The sequence below is a fragment of the Tribolium madens genome, unplaced genomic scaffold (genome assembly GCF_015345945.1).
Source record: "Tribolium madens isolate multiple individuals breed KSU strain unplaced genomic scaffold, Tmad_KSU_1.1 Scaffold_91;HRSCAF=231;Tcas5.2_LG7, whole genome shotgun sequence".
In the NCBI taxonomy this organism is placed as follows: Eukaryota; Metazoa; Arthropoda; class Insecta; order Coleoptera; family Tenebrionidae; genus Tribolium; species Tribolium madens.
This window is the reverse complement of record NW_025401063.1, coordinates 16,551,269-16,577,951: the sequence shown is the minus strand read 5'-3', so window position 1 is coordinate 16,577,951 and position 26,683 is coordinate 16,551,269. Positions and strand designations below refer to the sequence as shown.

The 26,683-nt window shown below is 30.2% G+C and overlaps 1 protein-coding gene across 1 annotated transcript; it reads right to left on the bottom strand.

Annotated features, from left to right (window-relative positions):
* LOC123010477 (unconventional myosin-Va) lies at nt 1-25,612 on the bottom strand. The gene is made up of 13 exons (XM_044407390.1): nt 25,463-25,612; nt 19,590-19,917; nt 14,988-15,241; nt 14,477-14,935; nt 10,159-10,647; nt 8,819-10,116; nt 5,326-5,906; nt 4,845-5,276; nt 4,279-4,797; nt 3,689-4,233; nt 1,326-1,514; nt 1,033-1,275; nt 1-981 (listed from the first exon to the last, which is right to left on the bottom strand). Exons 1-13 carry the CDS (start codon nt 25,487-25,489, stop codon nt 859-861), a joined length of 5,487 nt encoding a protein of 1,828 aa, XP_044263325.1. The 5' UTR covers nt 25,490-25,612; the 3' UTR covers nt 1-858.
* Nucleotides 25,613-26,683: the final 1,071 nt, after the last annotated feature.

Sequence of the window (26,683 nt, the reverse complement as noted above, 5' to 3'; positions counted from 1 at the left end):
TATTTTTTGCTGATCGTCTATTTCATACTTTTTTACACACTTGTCTTTATAGATACAATTTTAAATTAAACTATGAAATATTCTTTTAACTGACAATAAAATATCACAAATCACAAATAACAGTTTCCTAAATTCTTTTAACATTAACGAGAATTTATATAATACTTCTTTTTGGGTAACTAGTCAATATACTCTGCTACAATTTTATATATCAGATCAGATATTTGGATAAATGATTGAAAATAGTTATTGTCTAAAGTGCAATAAGATGTACATGTCTCTGGAATTATTAGAATGCTACAAATTCGGAGGCTTTGTATATATAAAATTGTAGAAGCTCAATACTTGTATATAAATAATTTACAATTTTATAAGCACATTATAAAGCACTTAAAACAGGATTGTACTAAAAAGATATGTATCTAATAAAAATAGAATTTACTAATACAGTCCAATCACATTATTAATATTTCTGCTTATAGTTCGCTTTACTATTGCTTACAATTTACAACATTAATTTAATATTTTTTTCTTAAAATAAATTGACTCTCTTAGATTATTATGAAATTCTACACTAGATAAACAACAATTACATAATTTTCAAACAGAATGGCACCAATTTTTACAAAAGTAAAAAATATTTACAAGAAATAATAACAAATAAATAACACCCTTAAAAAACTGGGCACATAATTCTATAATCACAATGTAAAAGAAATGTTGTAAAAATATTTGTGTAGATAGAAAACTGCACTAAGCAGTTTATGTAATTAATTATTTACGTAAATTTGACTAACTTCACATTATTTACAACACCGCAAATGTACTACTGTGTGAATTTGTGTATAAGATATTTGTTTAAAGTTTTTCTAACTGAGGCAATTTAAGAATTTCTGGAATTTCGATATCTTCCAAACATATGACGGAAGGATTGAATGGGAATCGTACTGGAAAGTGATATTTGACATCCATGAGTAGAGTCTGAAACAGATTTCATTAAAAGTGACGCATAAAAAATTAAAATTAATTTACTTGTTGTTCAGCAGTTGTTGTCCGTTCTTGTAATTTCGCCTGAACTTTTCTAATAAATGAAACTGGCACTCGCTGTTCAAATTCATCCACAGGCGTGTATAAATTCAATATTTTACAAATTTGCAATGGTGTTAAAGCGCTACACATTTCGCAAACGCTAGTAACGTCTTCTTCGGTTTTTCGTGCTTGTAATAAATGGGCCGCTTGGATTATTGGCTGTAAAGTTGACTGTATTGAAGCTTCCTATAAGCAAATTGTAAATTAAGTTAATAAAATTTGTAAGAATCTATTACGTCAAGGCCTTTTTCACGAGTCCACATTTCAAAATGCGATAAATTGTGTCGAATTTGGAAGCCTTTCGACCAGTGACACAACTCTTTACGTAAGAGCAGATTATTGAGGCTTGACGCACATAAAAAGTAAAATATTTGTTTAAAAATCTGCGAAATGACTTCCGGATCAACACCGTAGAAAGTCAAAATCTGAAAAAAAAAACAATAAAGTAAAATATTGATAAAGCAATTTGTGTAAACTATTCACCAGTCTAACTTTTTACTCGGGCTGCGCTTTGTCGCAATAGTGTTTCAGACTAACTAGTTGGAGAACAGGTAATATGTCAAAAAACTCTTATTTAGGACCCGAAAAATGTCTTTTTGTGAAAATTACTTCAATGAGCATAGATTATAACGTATACATTAAATTGTGATTATAATAAACAAGCTTGCTCGAATTATCAAATTACAAATACATACATTTATTTAAGAAATGTATTTTGCAAGTATACAGTTTGTTCCTGGATTAAGTTTACAAGAGGAAAAAAAAATTACCTTTGATTTTACGCCAAAACTGCAAAGCAAAAACATTTTTAGCTTGACTTGACTCTTAAAGTTCTTTATCTAAAGCTTTCAAAAATCAAAATTGTAGGACTAGTTTCAAATGTCAGAACTTTTTAATAAACTGACTTTTGACAATTTCTATCAAGTTATTTCTTTATAATCAAAATTCTAAACTAATATACATTTTATAATAGCCACTCAAAAGGAAACAAATTTTTACCTTTGATTTTACGCCAAAAAAGCAAAGGAAAATTTTTTTTTGTAGCAGATGTTATTTCTATTTCTTTAAAAACTTTTTTGAGTAGATAAAGGAACACTTTAACAGCAAGAGTTGTTTTTGCTTTATCTGAAACGAGCAAATCTGTAATTAAAATTTCATTATTCTGACTCAGTGGAAAGAAAAGTTAATTTTTTACTTTTGGAATTGTAATAATAATCTTTCTTTGCTTTTCAAGTCCCATCACATTGACGATTTTATTTTTTTGACAACGATGTCACTTTGACAATTAATTAATTGAATAATGATTGTTTTTGTTAAAAATGACTGTTTTTTTAGAAGCTGTTATTATTAAAATTATGTTTTTTTTTCAAACATTTTTATTATTTAACTTGCGTTAACTCATCTGTCAAAACGACATCGTTGTCAAAAAAATAAAACGCCAATGTGGGATTTAAAACGCAGAGAAAAAATACACTAGTTTACACGATTTTTAAACCTTAAATTTCTTATAGATTTTGAGGCACTGAGTTAAAAAAAAACTATTTAAAAAAGTCCACCTCGTTATGTTTAAGAAATATGTAATTAACAAAAATACAAAAACCGCCAAAAAACATATTAAAAGTGAGTTATTTTACTTGGTTTTATTATACTTTTTGGATCAGTTTTCTTTATAATAATCCAACAGTAATCTACTAACATATTTTCATCCCAAAAACCTTCGTGTCGATCTTTGAAAACCCTTCAGATCTTGATGAAAACGTTCGTCTTGTTTGTCACGTATGCTCCCTAAATTTTTAGAAAAGAAGTCCAAATGCGAGTGAAATGTTGTTAAGACCTATTTAGACCCATATAGTAATAATTTTGCAATAATTCAGCAACAATTTGAATTTAAATAAATTTTAAATCGGAGGCATTTGTGCAGAAAGGTAGGAAAATTATCGTCTGGAACCAAAAACAGTGTGACGTGATAGAAAAATTTAACAATTATTTTTGTTTAATTATAATAATAAGGTTGTATTGTTTGTAGACTATAGTGTTATTAGTTATTACAAGCTCAAAATCAAGAGAAAAATAAAATTTTCTTTCCACTGAGTGATAATAATGTTAAAATTACAGACTTACTGGTAACAGGTGAAGCAAAAAATGTTTTTCTTTTGTAGTTTTAGCGTAAAATAAAAAAATCCGGGACATACTGTATAATATTAGTTATTATTATTATTACGGCATTAAATTTACCACTTTGGATTTTTTGCTTTGTTTAGAAGTAATAAAAATAAATATAAAAAACGGAAGAACTAACTATTTGTTAATAAAATGAAAAGTAAATCAAAAAAATTTTGTGAAGGTAATGAAATACATGGGCATGCATTTTTTTCTCTAAAATTTGCTTAGTGTCATTTTGCAAATTATTATAATCACCATTTAATAATCTAAATTTTCAGAAAAATACCGTTTTGTCCCCGAGTCCGGACCAACTTCCTAAATAAGGGTCTTTCGACATATTACCTGCTCCCCAACTAGTTAGTCGGAAACACTATTGCAACAAAGCGCAGTGTGAGCAGAAAGTTAGACTGGTGAATAGTTTTTTCTCCGAGTGTACCTTGTGGTGATTTGTTAATTCCAGTAAAAGTGCTGTAGTTGGTTTTTGACTGGCTTCAGGACTAGTTGCTACACTACTACTCCTCCCTCTAAATCCACTAGGTTTACTCCCGCTAATTCCGGGGATTTCCTCATGCTCAAGAATGGCGGGTACGATAAGTGGTTGGACTTTTTCAGCAAAGTTTCGTATAAGTCCCTGATAAATCCACACAGCAATGTCTGAAAGCACTTGTCTATATTCCGATAAGTCGAAATTCCTCAAACATTGCTCGTTTTGTTTTGGTGTATTTTTAGATTGGAAAGCACGATCACCACTATACTGTTTCATATTATGCACTAATCTTAAAGTATTCGAAAGCCATAAAGCCATTGTTTCGAAATCTTCATGTCGCTTTCTTATCACTTTCTTTACGGAGTTTGTAAAAGCAGAAAGTAAGGCTTTGACTTTATCTTCGTCGTTGACATAATCCGTGTGTCTTATACACATGAAAACTATGTAAGCTGGTAAGCCGGGAAGTAAAGTAACTGCAGTCCTCGGCTTCAAATCTGTAACACAATAGTGAGAAAAAAATCACTCTTCTAATCACTCACCGATAACAAGTTGTCGCATAATTGTATTTTCTTCACCACTAGAGTACGAAAACATGCCTAAATAATCCCTTTCTTTCTTTCTGATTGTCGGTAAGGCCCGTGTGTGCTTAGTTTTGGTAGCTTCGTTGTCGGTAATTTCATTAAAATTATCGTCCAAATCCAGTCCTGCTTCTTTGAGTTTTTTCGTCATTAATTTAATTTGTTTCTTGAGTTTGCGGACTGTTTCAATCAAAGTATCGTTTTTGTCGTGTAGATCAAGATTTTCCGTTGTTAGTCTTGTAATTTCATGTTGCATGAAAGCTTCGCTTTGTGTTTGTGGCGTGTTGGTGAGATTTGCGGATAAAAGTCGTTGCTGGCGCTCATTATCCTCCCTTAATTTTTCAATTTCGAGCTTGTACTCTCGTTCGTGAGCTTTGAATTTGGATTTTTCGTCTTGTAACTCCAACTCGAGTTGTTTATTAATTGTTTTTTGAGTTTCATAAGCCAAGGCTAACTCTCCATCCTCATTAATATACGCACCTACAAACACAATTAAATACAAAAAGATGAAAAAAAAAACGACTCACCTAATCGAGTATTTGAGTTGACAAGCGACTTCATGTTGTTAGTCTGGTCGGCCAAAACACTTTTGAGTTGAATTATCTCTTCAGTTTTTCTTTCAAGTTCATTGTGTAATAATTGCATCTGTTCGTGTATTTTCGAACTTCCAGTCCCTTCAATAATGCTGTTTTGTAGTTCCATGAGTTGCGTTTTTAAGTTGCTGTTGACAAGTTCAAGTTCTGAAATTTTAACCGAATCTCGTGCCGCGTTTTCAGCTTTTTCGGTCCGAGGAGACATGTCTAGCTCATCTAGGCGTTTCTGCATTCGCAGTTTTTCGCGTTCAACTTCGGCGAGTTTGTGTTGGAGTTTAAGAACCAAACCAACGTCAACTTTATTGTTTTCAGATTCATGTTTAGTGTCACTACTACTTGTACTGGGTGTTTGACTATCTACATTTCCTAAGTAAAAGATATTAGTGCAATGAAGATAAGATAAGAAACAATTCACCTTCACATTTCCAATCGATATTCTCAAGTCTCTCTCTTTGTGACGACGAAGTCGTGGTTGATCTTACGGAACCGTAACCGTGGTCTTCAGCAATATCACTATTAATAACGAAACTGTCAATGCTGCTAAGATCGCTAATATTTCTTCTATGGGAACTTTGGTTTTGGTTCTGAGTGTTTAATTGCTTTTCTAGCTCTTCACAGTGCTGTTCCAAAGAATGATATTCTTGTAAAAGTTTCTGATAAGCTTCTCTATCACTATCTTGCTCGTTCAAAATCAACATTTTCTCTTCCTCTAGTCGCACTTTAAGATTTTCTTCAGCTCCCTTTTGGTTCATTTTAACGATTTCGTTGATATTGTCAAGTTCTTTACGCAATTTGGTCGTTTCCTGTGTCCATAAATCTCGCTGCTTTTGCGTTTCTTGTTGATACTTTTCATGCTCATTAATCAAATCCATTTTTTCGTCTCGTTCCAATTTAATATCTTCCTCTAATTTACTAATGACTTTATTTTTCTCAATAAGGAGCGCGTTCAAATTCTTAATTTCAATTTCCATCGCCTTGAACGCAGTCAATTTATTCCTGAAAGAAAACCATTAGAAAAAAATCAATCCTAATACGAAAATTACACATGTCGTGTCGTGAGAACTTGATAAATTTTATATCATTTTGTTCGTCTCAGTGAGACAAATCAAATGTACTAAAAAAAATTTCAAAAAGTCCACACACTTTGAACTAAATATTTTTTTTCTGATTTAAATGAATTTCATTACTCAATAACTATTAAGCTGATTTAATTCAAATAAAGACCATTCTAAAAAGGGATGGACTTGCCCTTTAGAATGATATGCAATTTGAAATTGAATATTGCCAAACTTTTCTTTGAACAGTGTTTGAAGAAGTTCGAAGTAAATCGAAGTAATCTAAGAAAAACCCTACGAGTATTTTTTTTTCTTCGTCACCATCGTGTAGAGCATTTTTTTATTAGTACGAATCCAAATTTTTAAAATAATTAGAGTAGTTTTTAAGATATGATTTTTTGAAGTTCAGGTTTGCAATTCAGGTATTGCGCCATATACAGCGTGAATATAAAATATGGAACCAAGCGGTTTTATTTTTAATCATTTGCCTCCAGAAAATAATAATTAATATAAATTAAAGTAATATAAAAAATGTGATCGTATCTTCAGAACGAAATTTTGTTTTGTTTTTGAGTTACGCGATTTTTTTTGTCAAAATTGCAATTTATGTGAAAAAATTTTTTTGAAAAAATTATATATAAAGCAGATAGTTGTAATCCTAAGAGTATAGCTTTTATGAGAAAAATGCTTTTATAGTGGGTTGCCATTTAAAAAAATATATTTTTTTGTAGAACTCAAAAACAAAAAGAAATTTCGAAAAATTTTATTCTTGTTAAATCATCACATTTTTATAGTACTCATCAATTAGTTTTTAAAAAAAATAAATAGTTTAAGCAAAAAACGTTTGGTTCCATACTTTTTATTCACTTGGTAGGAGAAATGCATGTTAATCTTATTTAAAAGTATTTGTTTTAAGACTCTTCTTTTGCTTAAAAATTCTCTTAGTTCTAATTAGAATATACAAAAACTGTTTATTTACTTAAAATAAACAAAGAGTACCTGCCTACTAATTAAAGCAAATAAAGAGTTTTTTTTGTTCTAAAAAATGATTACTAATCATTGAGCAAAAAGGATCTAGAAGTTTAAAGCAAGTGACTTATTGCATTTAACATCACTCGAAAGTGATGAGAAAGCATTTGCTGAGAACATTTTCAAAAAAAGTTCAGAAAGCTAGAACAAAGTGAACAGGTCGAAATCTGAATGGTAAGTGATTTGATTTGAAAAAGGCTCGTGCCTTAAACTTCTAGATCCTCTTTGCTCAATGATCAGTGGTCATTTTTACAACAAAAAACCTCTTTATTTGCTTTAATTAGTACGCAGGTACTCTTTGTCTGTTTTAAGTAAAGAAACAGTTTTTGTTTATTCTAATTAGAACAAAGAAGGTGCAATTGACCATTTTTAAGCAAAAGAAGAGTCTTAAAACAAATACTTTTATAAAAATGCAATTTTAAGTAAGATAACATGTATTTCTCCTATATGGAGCAATGCTTGATTAACAAACCTTAACTTCAAAAAACTATATCATGAAAACTACTCGGTATATTCTTTTGAAAATTTGGATTACAACTAATAAAGAGATGCTCTATACGATGGTAATGATGGAAAAAAAATTACTCGTAGGGATTTTCTTAGATTAATTCGATTTACTTCGAACTTCTTCGAACAGTGTTCGAAGAAAAGTTTGCCAATATTCAATTTCAAATTTCATATCATTCTAAAGGGCAAGGCCATGCCTTTAGAATGGTCTTTATTTGAAAGAAATCGGCCTAATAGTTATTGAGTAATGATTTTTTAATGTTAAAGTATTTTAAATTCATTTAAATTAGAAAATTTCAAAATGTGTAGACTTTATGAATTTTTTTAGTGCATTTAATTTGTCTCACTGAGACGAACAAAGTGATATACAGGCTGTTCGGTCCAAGTAGCCCCGGCCGATAACACCTAAACTTACTTTTTTTTCGAAAACTAAATTTTCAAATAATACTATTCATTCCTTGTTTTCTTAGTAAATGCATCAAATTTTTTTGACACATCTGGTGTAGCCGGAAATGCTACCAAATTTAGTTTTTCAAATGGAACATCTATTTTTTTTGCTCGAAACAATAATAATTGGCATGAAAAATACGGTAAACCACTATTTATTGCATTTTACTTTACATCATTTAAACAATTTAAATTTTTGAATTTTATTGCAAATTTTGCAACGTAGGCGGATTTTACTTGTCAAGGTATTCATGCAAAAAGCAGTATGCTTGGATATCGTTTAACTGTTAATTTGACAAAGCCTAATTTGTCAATAAATTCTATTGAGATTTTTAATAATGGATGATAATAATTACGACAAATTGGTAGATCTGTTTGAAGTGTTTTTTAAGTGCAATAAAAATAGAGCGGAAGCTGAAAGACAGTATAGAGAAAAATCCTCAAATAGAGTTCACCCAAATCGTTGGATATTTAGTCGAAATGAAAAACAACTGAGACGAATGGGTTCCCTTCTTAAAACTACACGACCAATTTCCTTATAAAATTCTAAGATTTAAGATGTTTTTTGATTGCATTGTGTTACGCAAAATGTAATAAACAGTGGTTTACAGTATTTTTCATGTCAATTATTATTGTTTGAAGGAAAAAAAACATAGGTGTTCCATTTGAAAAACTAAATTTGGTAGCATTTCCGGCAACACCGGATGTGGTAAAAAAATGTAATACATTTATTAAGAAAGCCAAGAATAAATATTATTACTCAAATATTTACTTTTTGAAAAAAAAGAAGTAAGTTTAGGTGTTATCTTAGACCGAACACCCTGTATAATTTGTCAAGTTGTCACGACATGACTTTTTTTGTGTTATTACTTGAGTTCGTTAGCTCCGGTCTTATAAGTCATCAATTCTGCGTTTTGTTTCGTTATATCGTCAATCTTTTGCTGCAAACTGATGATCTTATTCTCCAAGCCTTTGTTAAGTTTCTTGACGTGTTCAATGGATCTCGCTTCGATTTTAAGCTTCTTGTACTGTCTTCGCGCCAAGAATCGGCGAATCGCAGCTTGGCATATGATGATTTTTCTCTTGTAAGCCAAAACACGCTTCCGTGCCAAGTACCCTATCATATAGCGTTGAATTACAAGAGCTTTAGCGTTGTATCGCAACTGCATGTATCGCCGTCTTGCTAAATATCCTCTGGCATACCTCTGGATACCAGTCACACATGTTTTAAGTCTCTGATATTGAACACGTTTCACCCACCCTCGAATATATCGCTGTAACGTCTTGGCGGCTCTTTCCCGTCGTATATTTTCGGCCAGTTTTCGGGCCAAATAACCTCGACCATATCTCTGGATATTGATAGTACAACGCTTGATTCGAAGGTATTTTTTCTTACAAATAAAAGCCCGGATTGTTTTTTGCATCATGATGCAGCAAGCTTTGAGTTTGTCCGATCGAAGCTTCTCCAAATAGGCGACTTGTCCGGCTCGGAAAAAAATCTTAGTTTTCCCGAATTGAAACATATCTCTATTTTTAATATACTGATCTAGTATATTTTGACAAGTTCGTTGCATATCATTCCTTTTGATGTCATTAAATTTACACAAGACTCGGTATCGGTAGAAGAAATCAACATAAGTCCACCGACTCGGAAATCCGGCTGCTGAAATTCTGATCGTTTCCAAAACACCACAAGCTCTTAATTGTTGAACCGCCCGTTTTGGGTTATACTCAAACGGTTTTTTCGAATCGTTTGGTTTGATACACCGGACATAATGCGGGGTTGTGGCGTTTAACGTGGTCATCAACATGTTAAGTGAGTCTCTAAATTGTGATCCCACTGTTTTTTTGTGGGTTTTTTGGGAGGTTGGGGCAGGTTTGGCCGAAATCACTTTGAGTTTAGCTTTCGGAACGGCTAATTTTTGTGAATCGTCGCCGAAAAGGCGCCGAATTAAATCGTTTTTGCTCTTTTTCACCACCGAGATTTGCTCTTCAATCACAGTGTCGCGATTTTTCTCCAGAAAGCCGTTACTTTCGTATTGGACTTTATCGGCGAAGTGGTTGATGGTGAAAGCGGAAGTGCCGAAACGGGCCTTACCAAAGTGGGAATATTTTGCGCATTTTGAGTATAATTTCTCTGTCCACGAACTATCGGTCCCTTTGGGCATCTTGATTTTTTTATTAGTGATTAGAAACTATTTCAAACTTACCCGACATTCCTCGTCTAGTAAATCTAAGATGCCTAATTTTGTCTCGATGAGGTCTATGCAGGGTTGATTGTCGTAAAAATCAATCATTTTCCATTCGATTCCTTCTTTGATATATTCCTCTTGCTCCAATTTAAAGACGTGGAGGTTGAATTGTTGTTGTAGTTTTTCGTTAGCGTAGTTAATACAAAATTGTTCAAAAGAATTCGTTTCGAAGGTTTCAAAGCCGTAGATGTCGAGAACTCCAATAAATTTGTGTCTAGGTATGTCGGATTCTAAAGCCTTGTTGATGACTAGCACAATCCAGTTGAATAATTCTGCGTAAATATGCTTCGCTAAAGCATCTCTGGCTGCTTGAGCATCTTCAACTGACATTGGCTTAAGGAAGACTTCTCTCATTGAAACAATTTTTCGAGTACAGAGCCACTGTTGCATTTCTTTTAAATCAATTTCGAGTAACTCTGCTAAGATTTTCAAGTGTGTGTCTGTGCCCTACATAAAAATTGATTTATTTCACAAAATATAAAGTCTGTTTTTTTTTTAAATGGAAATGCCAAACAGTCTTAACGTTGGCACCACTAGTAAATTCATTCATGGTAATTTTAATGAAGGAAGTTGGCAGTTCCGGTTTTGTAATTAATTTGAAAACAATGTCATTAAATGTCAACACAAAAAGTCGTCTAAGAAAATTTAGAGACGAAACACCAAAAAGGAACAAATTTGGTACCGCTAACAGTTTTTAGAAATTTGGAAACGAATAGTTCGAAGGCAAGAAGTTTGAAAAAGGACCCGTTAAAATGTAGACGCAATTTGTAATGGAGTAATTCCATGCCAAAACGATCACTTTTAAGAGCTGTCTGACACGAGAGTAATTTCAGTACTGAATTTACTACTGAAACTGCGCGCGCAAATTTAGTATCGAAATTAGTTGAAGTTAGTAGAAGTTCTGTATGACACGTGAGTACTGAAATAAGTCTATGAACATGCGCATTGATCTTGCTAAAGACCAAAAGGACTGTCAATTGTCAATTTAAAAAAAAAAATAAAATTTTAAAAAATATTACAGATATTTCATCTGAAAGTATTCTTAAATGAGTTATATAAAATTTAAAGCCAAGTTTAACATTTGCGAATAATTCTCTTTAATTAAAAAGATCGAAAAACGTTAGATTTACAACAAATACAATCAAGGGGTTGTAGAGAATAAAATTTTCTTGAAGAGAATGTTCAAGAGATTTTTATCTCCAACCGTTTTTGAACGTTAAAATAGGCTAAATGGAATTGCAGTTTAATGTCTGGTATTAAAAAAACTACATTAGTTAGCTTTAAAAAATAAATATTTTGGAGTTCTGTTATGTAACATGTATCTGAAATTCCATACAATTGAAGAAACTATTTAAAAAATGTTGAGGGACGTTAGTTAATTCACCACTTATTGATTTAGCATTACTTTAAAATTTGTGATATTTTGTTATATTTATTCTTTGTTACATTTTTCATATTTTAGTTGACAAATTCTGCAATATTTACAAAATCGGTTCATTAAATTAAAAATTAGATATTAAAGTAAATAATTAATAGAAAATGCATTTTGAAGATAAACTATTGATTTGAAAACAATAACAAATAATAACAAATTTTCTGCAATAAATTGTTGATTTTCAAAATTTATAATATTGCGCGGGATTTAATACGTTTCTTTTGATAACAGGGCGTGGTAGCATAAACACAATTTCAAAAAATTACCCTTGAACATTTTTCTAGTTTTAGACAAAAGCTCGTAAAGCGTCTTAGTTATAATATTTCTGTTTTTACATTCGAATATTTTAAATTTACGCTTTTTATTAATGCGCATTTTTAGTGCACAGTTTTAGCAAGCTTTCATCCAAGAAATTAGAACAGGCTCTATTTTCTTGCGCACGCAATTTCAGTACTAAATTCAGTACTGAAATTAGTCTCGTGTCAGACAGCTCTAAAACTCATTATTTCTGATTTTCGTAAATTTGAGATATGTTATAGAACGTGTAAAAATAAGTTACATGTATTCCACCGTTTTTTATTATTCAATGTATGTTGAAAAAACAAGGATGTACAAAATTAAGTACCTCGTAGCAAAAAGAATTTTTATCTAAAGAACAAAACAACGTATTGAAACGATTTTTTTTTAAATAATAGATATAAATAGGTACATTACGGACGTGATAATACATGTATTCTAAAAATTTGTTATAAACAAAAAAAATAAAAATATATTGTTTAAACTAAAAAATAAACAATTACGCAGGTTTTTAAAATTCTCAAAAAATTTATGTAAAAACTCACATTTTTACTATGTCTTCACATAACTTTCAAGACGGGCGTTTTAAAAATGGCTGAAAAAAAATAGAGTGTATAAACGCCTAAGATCGCCTGAAAGTAGCGTTTCCTTGGAAATTAAATAGAAAAATTACCAATTACCGTCATTAATAAACTGTTGTATAGAAGGCACATAATTTCCAATAATTTATTAACATTTATTTAAAAAATATATATAAATAATAAAAAACAAATTCTTCGGTTGAGTAAATATTTCACATATTACGTTTGGTTGAAGGGTGTGTCAACATTCCCGGACCAACGTGACATGCCATGTAAGGTAAGATACCAGGAACATGAAAAAAATATATACAAAAAATTTTTACATTTATTTTTTGAAAATTGACATTTTTTATGTCTATTTAATGATATTGTTGATCTTGTATATGTTTTTTTTTATAATTATTTAATAAAGGTACGATAATTTTGCCAATATTTCCTCTTCCAATAGCCTGCAGCAAAAAAAAACATGAAATATTTTTCCAACAGAAACAAATAGAGTCAAAGTGTAAAATTTAAACTCTGGTAACTTCGAAATTTTTATAGATAGATTTTTTTTACATTTTTTCCATGCTCCTGGTATGTTACCTTACATGGCATGTTACGTTGGTCCGGGACTTTTGACACACCCTGTATAATCTAATCGACAAGTTGAAAGACTGCGATTTTCTAAATGATCGTTTCAGTCGAGCGAAGCTCATAAAAGATACGCGAAATGTACATACTTTTATTCTAATATCAGTAAATAGAATAAAAAAATATAGAGAGTACTCTTCCTCAACCGAGGAATTTGTATTTATTATTGATATTTTTTGAAAAATAAATGTTAATAAGTTATTGGAAATTATGTGTTTTTTTAGAACTGTTTATTAGTGACGGTAATTGGTAAGTTTTCTATTTAATTTTACTTTCAGACGATCTTAGGAGATCATGCACTATGCAGCGCCCTCAAAATTTGTTTTTCAGCCCTTTTTAAAACGTCCGTCTTGAAACTTATGTGAAGACATAGTAAAAATATGAAACTTTTTACATAAATTTTTTGGGAATTTTAAAAACCTGAGTAATTGTTTATTTTTTAGTTTAAACAACATATTCTTAAATTAGTTGTTAATAACAACTTTTTAGAATACATGTATTATCATGTCCGTGGTGTATCTACTTATATCTATTATTTAAAAAAAAATCGTTTCAATATGTTGATTTGCTCTTTAGATGCAAATTCTTTTTGTTACAAGGTACTTAATTTTGAACATTCCTGTTTTTTCAACATACATTAAAGAAATAAAAAACGGTGAAATTCGTGTCACTTATTCTTACACGTTCTATAACATATCTCAAATTTACGAAAATCAGAAACAATGAGTTTTAAAAGTGATCGTTTTGGCATGGAACTACTCGACGCAGGTTTGCTAAACATTCTCAATTTTTAGCAAGAATACAAAATAAATATGAATGAGAAAAAACCTCGGAAAGAACGCACTTCAATTAGTGTCTTGTGCATTGTTTTTGAGGAACGAGTTGAAAAAGTAACAATTTTGAAACTAAAGCTGAAAAAGAATTTTTAAAATGCATCAACTTTGAGTTCATTTTAATAAATTACACAAAATTTATTGCCAATCATCATAATGCCTACTTGTATCTTTTGCTAAATAACTTTTTTTCTGTTTATACATCCTTTTTCTTCAAAGTTTTTGTAGTAAGAACCTCATTTTTGTCCATAACATTGTACTTACTTATGGTGTTTCTATCAAAATTATTATGTCTTTAGATGATGTCTGCCCTCAGGTATTCAATTATAGCGCTTTCAAAGAGCGAACAGGCATACAAATTTGTTTAACAAAATTTCTAGGAACAAAAACAAAGAGCAAACAAGAGACAAGCTGCTACCAATTTTTTCACCAAAATTTTGACTTGGTAATTTCCATTTAAAGAGAAAACAGACTTTAGATTTGAAAAAATGACTCACCGGTATACTACAACCTTCTTGATCTTGTTCGTTTTCTGTAGAAATGATTGATTCGATAAACTCAATATTTCCTAAATGTAGGACGGAGGCTAGAATTTTAAACATGTCATCCAGATCTGATTTCTTAAACCCTAGAAGATTCAAAGCATTTAGCGTTTCTTCAAAGGTTTGTAAATCGTCGACTCCGTCCACATTAGGACTTTCTCCTTGATTTAAATAATAAAAACTGTCTTGATCAGCGAGATGCAAGTGTGGGAGTTGATTTCTAGCAGAACACAATTGGTAGAAAATGTGGTAATTCCGTTCATCGGGAGCCTGAAAGACGACTCGCGATTTTTCCAAGAGATATGTTCTCATCGACGCCCCACTAATATGAAATTGTTTATTAAATTGGAGTTCTATAAACTTTCCAAATCGAGAACTGTTATCATTCCTTGTAGTTTTCGCATTGCCGATTGCCTACGATTGAAAATGCAAATAACTAGGTTACAATTGTGTTTATCTTTATTACCTCCATGATAGGACTACTGGCTAGTACTTTTTTTTCTATTTGGGTTTCGGTTGCATTGCCCCCTACAGTCGCAAAATACCTCATTGCGTATTTTGCTGAAACGGTTTTACCGGCTCCGCTTTCTCCTGATACGATAATACTTTGGTCCCTTTGCTCTCTTTCTAATTTTGTGTATGCTTCTTCGGCAACGGCGAATATGTGAGGATCTAGGTCACCCATTGCTTGACCTCTATACGTTTGTATGGTGTCGACGCCTGAAAGACACGATAATGGTGTGTGAAACTCTTGCAATTACGGTTTTGTAAAGAAATAGAACGGTCACACATCAATGATTATATTCCTTTTCAATACGATTTTTTTCTGTAATTGGTAAATTAAAATTTTGACGCAAAATGTGCAATCACCATTCCGGTTAAATTATTCAGACCCAGAGGTCGTCTCGATGTGCGAATGATAGTTTATAATTTATTAGCGTGAAAAGTTAGTGGAACTTGCTTGGAAAATGTATTTGAGTCTTGTACAAGACAAAGTATGTGATTACAAGTGTTCTTTTAAAAATTAACAGGTCAAAGGTGGAGTTGATGAACTGCTATAAAGAGAATTATGCATCGGGATGTCTTAGACCTTCTCCGAAAAGCGGTCTGAAGAGAGAGTTGCAAGTTTTGTTTCCGCAATAGAATTAGTTTAAAACATCTAAAATGGATTTTTTTTTAATTTTAAATCAGACTGACCTTTTTAAACATTAAAATATTGAAACTTTACATATTAACAAAGAATGCATAATGCGATCGTGCTTGTACATACATACATCATTTTATTTCTAATTTAAATTTCTAAAAAATTAAACTGAGCTAGGTACTACAATAATGCAAACCAAGTTAATTTAATAAATTATTCCTTGCTTGTATAACCATGTTTCGTTTATTTTCATTCGTAAATCATTGCAAGTTGTAAGAAATAAGTGGATACGATACAATATAGTATGGATTACTTGCATAAATTTGGGCACATGCAATATAGAAGTTATGTATGGCATATGCCAGGCAATAATTTTAGTATCCTTGAAAGGTATCGAAAATGCCATCAATCTCCCATGGTTTACTATTTCTGTTTGTATTTTTTATTGTAGCACAAAATATACATACAGGGTGTCCCAGCGAGTTGTAAAAGTCCATTAGTGATCTTCAAATGGTATAATTAAAAAAATATATAGGACATTGATAGATACTAATCTAGTCCATCGCGTAAAATTATTTTTAACATACAGTTTGTCTCAAAAATTTTTTTTTACATTAAACTTTTCGCGACGTTTTTTTGACAAAAACACGCACTTTTTAAAAATTTATTACACAAAAACTAAGACAGCTAGAACAAATTTTTTCTTACTTCTTCAAAGAAGAAAGTACAGAATTTAAAGCTGTAGCAATTTTTTAGTGTTTTGCATTTGTAAAGATTAATAATAATAATATAAGAAGTTTGTTAAAAGTTAAATAACTTAAAAAATGTAAATGGAACACTCTATTTTTTTTATTTTGGCATATATTGATTGATAAATCGTCTATCTAAAAAATAAACTTTTAATGTCTAGAATTGATAAATTAAAAGATATTTAATTTTAAATGTTAATTGTAGCAACAATGCCTATCAATATCTGGACATTGTTATATAGTATAGCAACCATAATAATTCCACCACGAATCACTTATCCGTTGATTTATCCAGAGATTGTAAAAATCGTTATAAATACTGAAATTCGAATTATTTTATTGTAAAAATAAAGAATAATGGATTCAGTTTAACACAAATGTGATGATTAAGTGATATTTCTTCCATCTCTTGTGCAACTGTGAACTTTTTGGCTACTGAAACAATAGTAATTATTTTTTTTAATGTTTAACGTTAAATATCTTTTTAATTTTTAATCATTGATTATAAACACCTAAAAGTAATAATTTTAGAAAGACAATTTAATAATATATTAGATGCTAAAATAAAAAATAGTGTGTTCCATATAATTTTTTTAAGTTATTGAACTTTTAACAAAGACCTTCATTTTTTTATCTTTGCAAATGCAACACAATAAAAGAATGTTACAACCTTATAGCTTGTATTTTCTTCTTTGCGGTAGTAAAAAAATATATTTGTACATGTCTTGGTTTTTGTGTAATAAATTTTTAAAAAGTGCATTTTTTCGTCAAAAAATCCGTCTTATTTTTAAAACTAAGCAAAATCAACCAATAAAAGTTTAGCTTAAAAACATTGTCATAAAAATCTACATCCAAAAACGCTAAGAAACATATGGTGTTTCATTTAAAAAAGTTTGTATTGTAACTTATTTTTGAGACACGCTGTATAGTTGAAAATACTTTTAGGCGATGGACTAGATTAGTATCTATCAATGTCCTATACAGAGTGCGCCAGAACTCGCGCCCCAGAGAACAATGCCATGTAAGATAGTATACCAGAAACATGAAAAATATATTTTAAAAATTCTATCTGTCAAAAAATTTTGACATTTATTTTTTGACGTTTAACATGTTTTTATGTATATTTAATGATACTGATGATTTGGTATATGTTTTTTTATAATTATTTAGTAAAGGTACAAAAATTTTGCCAATAAAAGCCGCAAATAACATTAAACAAAGTTACAATTTAATATACAACTTCCTTGTTTCCTCTTCTAATAACTTGGTGCAAAAAACTTGGAAAATTATTTTTTCAACAGAAATAAATAGAGTCAAAGTGCAAAATTCAAACTGTCATAACTTCGAAACTTTTATAGATAGAATTTTTTAAACATTTTTTCTATGTTTCTAGTATCTTAACTTACATGGCATTTTTCTCTGGGGCGCGAGTTCTGGCGCAGCCTGTATATATTTTTTTAATTTTACCATTTAAAGGTCACTAATAGACTTTTTCAACTCGCTGGGACAGCCCTGTATTACAAACATTTCTTACAAAATTTTGTAGCAAATAATTACAAGATAAAATATCCTTGAGATGTGTGTGCTGTTGCATTATTTTTTATTTTAAAAAGATAAAATATCATCTTATGATATGTGTGATTTTTCTAATTTTGCGGTTATTTATTTGCTCTCGTGTTTGCATAACATGAGTCATATTATTTATCGCAAATTGTAGGTGTTATCGCGGTGATAATAGCATGATATAAACAATGAACGTTCGTTAATACCTTGAAAAATTTAATTTCGTTAAAACCGGTACTAAAATCTATTATTATTAATGTTTTACTGTAAATGATAACAGGAAGTAAGTAAACTAGTCCCAAATTATACCAATTTCATTTTAAATTGGGAGTAATCAAAATACATAAGAAAAACTGATAATATGCTTCTGCGGTAGTTTAAAGTTTTAATCCTTGTTTCCCACAATTCATCGAGTGAATGTTTTGCACGAATCTCAACTTTCAAATTTTTTGTAACATTTTAAGATTTGCGATATAGAAAGTAAGATCCCTATGAATACAATGGTCGAAACTACAGAGACTAGACGTTTTTGTTACATTCTTTAAATTTTAAATGTTAATTAAATTAGATATTTAAAACAGGTTTTACAGAGCAGATTTTTTGTCATCTCAATTTTAAAAAGAGAAAGTCTACGACTTTTTTTTCACTTTTGAAAGTCAACAATAACAGCAATAATAAAAATGTGAAGAAAAATGACTTCAAAGCTTACTCTTTAATATTGTTTACTTTTTGACAAAAATAAGGAGATGCAAATACGCAACCACTTGAAAGATTATTTTAATTATTACTGTTGTTTTATTCTACTTAATTTTTCAACCTTGATTTTAGGTCACGTGGGTGCAACCAGTTTACTTTTAATAATCATTACTTTACTTACTGTATCTGATTTTACCTTTGCCCTTTTGTGTTTTAATAGTAGGATGATTAAAGATACCTAGATATACGAGTATGTAGGTAGTAACCGTGTTTTTAATTTAAATTTTAATTACATATTTTTCTTCTTGTGTGAATTTGTAAATACAAAATTACGACAAAATAAGATGTTAAATAAATTGTAGTATTCTTGCGGTTTCTCTTAATCATTTGAAGACTCGCAACTTTGTGTTTTTTTTTCAACACAAAGGAAATACTCTTATTAGAATGTCACTCAAGACGTGAGAGGCTTTCTTGTAGTTTTATTATTTCATGAGTTCGGAAATAGAAAAAGCATTGTTTATTTTAATTAGATGTTGTAATATAACGTTCAAATAAGCCTCCACATTGCAGTAATAAAAATCAATATCAACAAACACACTTAAGGTTAATATGCCTTCAGTTATGTGGGTCAATTTTCAATGAGAATTTATCAATAAATAAAATTGTATGTACAATGTTTCCATTGATGTATTGTTTATTTTAAAGTAACCGTTAAAATCATCAAATAATTACGCTACATTTATTTTTGTAGTAAACAAACTGTTTTCACAAATTTGCAAAAATACTGGCACAGATTCGCTAAATTCCATTTAATTAATAAGTCATTATGTATTCACGAACGGAAAAAATCCATTCATGCATATTTGTGTCAGGCAATTAACGATTTTCCTCGTAAAATAACGGTGTGTTAACTTACCATAAATAGGAAGATCATCGTAAGGATTAATGGCAACCAAAACAATCCCACAGTAGGTGTAAATGTCTCGATTTTGACAGAATCGCACTTGCAAATTGTAAAGTACGGCAGGTTCGTGTAGGTAAGAGAGCGATGTAAGATCATTTTCGCCTACTAAAATTGAAGGGTTCCTTAGATAGGGTAGATCAGTTTCTGATTTGATCGTAAGGGTTTTCTTCTCGTTGTTTTCTGTTAATACTTGAAGGGTTTTTTTGTTTGTTTTGTAGTCTTCTTCAAGTTCGGCGCCTTCCCATACCTTTTCGGGGTGAGGGATCCATACCTTCGCACCCTGAAATTAATACAAAAATGTGATAATTGAAATCTAAACGAGATAAAATATTTATTATCGAATGAGTCATTTCAAAAATAGGTCTTTGACATCAAAACGGATGCCATTAATCGCCACTGTCAAGCTCTACATTTCGTTATTCCACCGCAAATTGCATGAAAATGTTCCGTTCAAACGACAATAATGTTGCTGAATGCTAAATTAGAAAAACAAACGAGATTACGTTTTACAGCAATTTGTTTGAACTTTACACGGGCAAGTTTGAGGACATTTAACGGTATTGTAACGAAATGTATGCTTTCGTCATTGGAAAAATATGAAAGCAAAAAAAGTATTGACTAGATGAATATTTAAAAAAAATATAAAAATTCCGTGCATGGAACTGATTTTTGTAGTGTTCGACTTTCGATCATGATTTATATAAAAGTCGCTTGCGCTCCCAAATGATTAAAATAACAATATAACCAGTTGTTGGAAGTAATACGTCGTACTTTCACTCTCAGATTCAATTTGGTTAATGTCATAATTGGATTGTTATTATAGTGTATTATAGTTGGAAAAAATTAAAAGTCTCATTTGCATGTTTTGTGAGACAAAAATGGTAACATTTGTGGCATACCACAACTCAGGAAACAATGAATTTATGATTTTTTGTTTTTGGTAACAAAAGCGCAGTAAATTTTCATTGCATATTTTATACTAATAAATCAATGAAAAATTGGTAACACATTTTATGTTAAACCAAGGTTAATGGTAACTTAATCTTGGCGTAATGTTACCTTTAGTAAATAAAAAAAAATTATTAGGTGTATTTGCATCCCACGCCCAAATGTCACATGTCAAGTGAAATTATTTGAATTGTTCTTTCTGTTTATTATTTGAATTTATGACAGCAATTAAATTTCATAATACACAATAAACGTTTATTGTTTCTGCTATTATTTCGACTACTTTTATTTTTTTTCTATAAAACTAGAAACTGAATTTTGAGCATCTTTTAAATATGGAAAAACGATTGAATTTATCATATTATCATCAGGCAACAGCGGAAATCAACAACCCACTCAGAGACAAATATTTTAAATGTACCTAATTTTTTTGTCGAAATCCATCTAACAAAATTTCTCCATTTTTTATTAATCGATTATCTAGTGAAATGTTTCCGGATCCATTAAACTCATCATAAAAAAAAAAACAATTAAAATTTAATTAACTTTTAGGAGCGTTAAAAAAGTGTTTGACGTAAAGAAGACGTAATTATTGGTACAGTATAGCCTCTTTAATTCGATCATCCTTTTACATTTTCGTAATCCAAACAACAAGTGCATCTAATCATAGTCTGAACTTACACTTGATAAACTGCAAAATTATCACAGTTATCTCTATCTTTTTTTTTTTTTTTTTCTAAAACAGCTTCCTTCATACACAGGGTGAATCAAATAACATCTGCAGCAGCTTAGCATTACTGTCGAATCTAATTTTTCGTAGATCCCCTATATGAAAAATTCACTTGCCTGACTTAAGACATTTTCTCTGAATTTCAAAAGAATATTATAATAATATTAATATTGCAACAACGTAATTTGTATAATTTTACCATCGATTAAAAATTAAAACCCAATTTAAATAAAGTAAAATAAAATACAGAGTGAGAAAGTTAAGACAAAATACAGGATGTCCGGTAAGTCGCGCACTTCCTTGAAAGGGAGTAATGGAGTAGTCCCCCATGACATTTGACATTTTTTATGTCTATTTAGTGATACTGATGATCTTGTATTTTTTTTATAATTATTTAGTAAAGGTACAAAAATTTTGCCAATAAAAGCTACAAATAACATTAAACAGATTTCCAGTTTAGGATATAGCTTTTTTGTTTTAATTAATTTTTTTTATTTTTTTTTTTATTTTGCACTACGACTATTTATTTCTGTTGGAAAAATATTTTTCCAAGTTTTTTGCTACAGGCTATTAGAAGAGGAAACAAGAAAGCTGCATTGTAACTCTGTTTAATGTTATTTGTAGCTTTTATTGGCAAAATTTTTGTAGCTTTACTAAATACTTATTAAAAAAAATATACAAGATCATCAGTATCGTTAAATAGACATAAAAAAATGTCAAATGTCAAATTTTTTTGACAGAGAATTTTTTCCATGTTCCTAGTATCCTATCTTACTTGAAATTTTTCTCTGGGGCGCGAGTTCTGGCGCACCCTGTATAAAGTTTAAGTTTAAAATTTAAACTCTCATAAGTTCGAAATTTTTTGGATAGATTTTTTTAACATTTTTCTTGTTGTCTAGGGCACCGCCCGATAATACAGTGTCACGGACGTGCGCGACTTTCCGGACACCCTGTATGTTTCGTTTAGTATAAGAGATTGATAAAAGATGGAAGATGTAAGACTTCAATGAGCAATGGTATGTTCTTACAACGAGTAAAATACTTTTTTCTAAATTTATTATATTTTGTTGCAAAACTTTAATTAAAATTTTAAGTACAGAGTGATTCAACAAAAACGTTTTGACCTTTATTTATAAAAAAATATTTAAATTTTCTAAGACTTTGGTTACTAGTATTCATTGAATTTTGATTTTTAAAGGAAAATCCGGATTGCTAAACGTTTTTCCTGTGCATTAGACATATTTTTACAAAAAATTCGTCTTAGTTTATTGAGATTTTTAAGATAATTGAAACAATGAGGCCAATATACCCTTTTTTGCAACTAAGAATTAGATTACGGGTACCAATTAATTAATAAAACGTTGTTGCCATTCACTGCAAGCATGAGAAAATTTCAAGATCTCAGATCACTCTCACTTATGGCTCACAACATCTATCGATGTGTTTCTCTGCATTGGAATGGCGAATAGCTTTATTTAAAACTTTGAGGTTTATAAATTCAATTGCAACTTATTAATGCATAATAATTCTTTTTAAGGAAATATGTCGCCCTTTCAGCTTTTAAATACACCAACATTCATTTAAAAAATTAAGTTTTTCAATTCCCAGACAGTATAAAAGTAATAGCGATCAATAAATATAAACTACAATTCACTAACCAATATGATTTTTTTCTTTAATAAAGTGTATATACAGGGTTGTTCCGTCTAAACCCCACATTAAAAGTATTGGGTGTTCGAATAATCATATTTATTTGAAAATTGGTACATAGCCATAATCCATTAAGTTCTCATGAAAATATATTCAAGGTGGCGACACTTCCGCTTATACCGGAAGTCGGTCTTATCTTTCTTATTTTAAATAAAAAGCTGTATTTTGTACTGCGTTTTTGGATTAATTGGGTTATTTTAATGGAGTTTTCATCAGCTTGTCCTATACCTAAATTTAGCCGTTTTTGAAATATTTTGAGTTTTTCAAAAAATTTTGGATCTGCACCTTCCACTTTAAAAATCAGTAACTCTGCCATTTTTGAAGATTTTGAATTCGTTTTTTTGGCGTTTGAAATAGAAAGCTTAAATCCTTTTTCTGTTGTTTTCAAATTTTGAAAAAAAAAACATCCCAAAATTTGGGGTTACTTTTGTAATAATTCAAATACTCGTAAAACAATTTTTTCAAATGAAATACCCCAATTTTTATTTTACTAAATAGAAGAGAATTTAATTGTGCATCGATCAGTATTAATATTCCCTATACTTAAATTTAATAATTTTCAAGTTATGGGCTTTTTTTAAGACTACAGAAAATTTATTACTAGCCACACCCGTTTTCACATAGTTTGCTATGGAAATCAAAAATGTCAAAATTTTCTCTAAACAAACGTCAACAGTAAATTACTATTTAACAAATAATGCCCAAATATGAAAAACCAAAGTTATGCAAACTTAATTATTATTGATAGGTTCTACCATGAAATCATTATTTAAAGCTAACAAGTGAGAAAAATTTATTTTTGTTTAATGAACGACATCATACCTTTGTTACACTCTCCATAAATACAAAATAAATTAATTAAATCTATGTTTGAGTAGCTTTGTCTCTCCATATTTTGGCACTATTTGTCAAATAATGAGTCACTGTCAACGTTTATTGAGAAACAATTTTGACATTTTTGATTTCCATAGCAAACTATACGATATAGCTCTCTATTTAAAATAAAAAAGTTGAGACCGACTTCCGGTATAACCGGAAGTGTCGCCATCTTGAAAATATTTTCATTTATGTAAACTTAATGAATTATGGCTATGTACCAATTTTCAAATAAATATAATTATTCGAACTGCCAATACTTTTAATGTGGGGTTTAGACGGAACAGCCTGTATAATACTATAACTGTATGACATGTCATAGGTAACTTCAAGTATTATTACGTTAGTTAAAGTAGCAACAATTAACGAAGGTAAATGCAACATAAAATTTTCACCTTCGTATACATTTACAAGGTAATTATTTTGCAGCGTTATCACGGAATTTATTTATACATTATCAAAAAAACTAATTTGTTAAACAAACAGGACTATATTTAGGAATCAGCACATGTCTCTTACAAAGACACAGTAACCCTGTAGCGTATAAAGATTTTTTACGCAAGAAATAAATTATAATATAACATAACCCAAGTCGTCAAATCCATATTATTTTAATGATGTAATAAGAGTTTTAAAAGTAATAATAACGCCCCTTTTATCATCTACATTTAAAGGGTACTTTTGTCAACATTTAAGCACAGCACTTATTAAGATTTATTACATTTCTCGATTTCGAGATAATATAAAAGTAATAGCAATCAATAAATACAATTAAATACCTAATGCGAATATGTTTTTTTCTTTTATAATTTTAAATATTGTTTACGTTGGTTAGAGGGAGTAACATCGATCCAATGGAACAAATTCTCATTCAGTAATATTCTAAAAGGAACAGTGAAGTTTAGTTACATTTCTTTGCTGATAGTATGCTAAAAGGTTTCGTTTTCATGGCATTTACAAAACTGGTTAGGAGCCACGTTTCGCGCGTCAAAATAATACCTTATCAATTATCAAGTATAAAAAGATAAAAGATAAATGAGAAACGAATTTCACCTTCGTATATACCTACAATTTAGTCATTTTGTGCCGTTACTGATGAACTTATTTTAAATTTAAATTTAATTTAAACATTAACTTTATTTATAAGAACTAGGAACCTGCACAACCCACTAACCAAGAAAAACCCTCTGGTGTCACTTTTTTTAGCGAGAATAACACACTTATTTTTACTTATCACTCTTATTATTAGCCTATATCAGTAGGGCAATTCGTAAAAAATATTTCAAAATTTGAATGGAAACATTTAAAAAATGGAAACAACACAATCGATTGAAAGGACTAGGACAACAAATTCGGTAGTAATGCTTTCCAAGGTACTAAAAGAAACAATAGATTGTAATAGCAATTATTTTGTGATAATAATCCGTTTCGTGGCATTTAAAAGACCGGTTTTGCGCCACGATTCTAACTCGCACATCAAAAAAAAAAAATATCGCAGCATGTACCTACAAGATACTTCGCAATTTTTTTAACAAAGTTAAATCCCTAACAAAATTTTTACCTTCGTATACAGTTCCAAAGTAGTCATTTTTCACAGAGCTTATTTCAATATTATCAAAAAAACTAATTTCTTAAACAAACAACTCGAGGAACCAGCACAAATATCCTATCCCACAACCCGCTCACGAAGACAAAACCCTCTGAAACCAAAACCAACACTGCGCACCATGCGCACTATTCACTGCGTGGCTTATTTCGATCACTAGGTGTCATGTGTAAAAGTATGGATTTGGCGCTCAAGTGCATCGCTAGCGCTATCTGAGGATCACTAGAAGTGAATTCCAATCGGGTACGGGCGGGTGCTACCGGAGTAACTCCAGAAGTGTGCGTGACTGTTGACAGAGGGCGGCACTAGTTTCACCGGATTCGGGAATAAACAATAATAATAATTAATAAAATTAATAATTAATAAAACAATAATTTACAATTTTAAGCTGTGGTGTATCTTCAAATATGTGCTGTTTCATTGTTTAAAGAAAATGTTAAAATAATTGTCATACTTATATCGACTCTCCCAACGAAAATTGTAGTAACTCATAAAAATTAGTTTTGAGTTACGATGGGCGATGGCTTATGTAAAAAAATACAAAAATACAAAAACAATGAAAAAAAAAATTTGAATAAAAAATATTATCACCAAAATACAGGGTGTTCCGTTTTTATTGTTACAAATTTAAACAGGTAATAGGATATTCAATTCTAAGACAAAAGTTTCCTATAAACATGTATCGAAAAATGCTTGGTCCAGGAGCTACACCCCCTAAAAAAAGGCTAATAGGCTTTTGCTAATATTTCAGAAACCATTTAAGATAAAATTACAAAATTTGGTACAGATGATAACCTTTATACACCTAAACGAATTCAAACATCGAATGTCGAAATTTTTAATCAGGGGCGTCCGAAACTGGTGGGGTTTAGGGTAAAAAAATACCCTATCTATTTTGGCTTTACTTTCTTTAGTTATGCATTGACCAAAATGGTGGTCACTTTAAACAACTCCTTTAGATTTAGGCAAATTTATTTAATTAATGTTATCATTGTTACTGTAATGTAATGTTAATTAGTTGAGGTTGGTTAAAAAATATGAATTTCTTGCTTTTATTATTCTGTAAATTCTGATTCATTTGAATGTTGTATTGGTGTGTAATATAAATTTTAAATTAATTTTATTCAAAAACAATAAGTCGTATCGACACAAGAGAGACTTTTCTGTGATAAACTA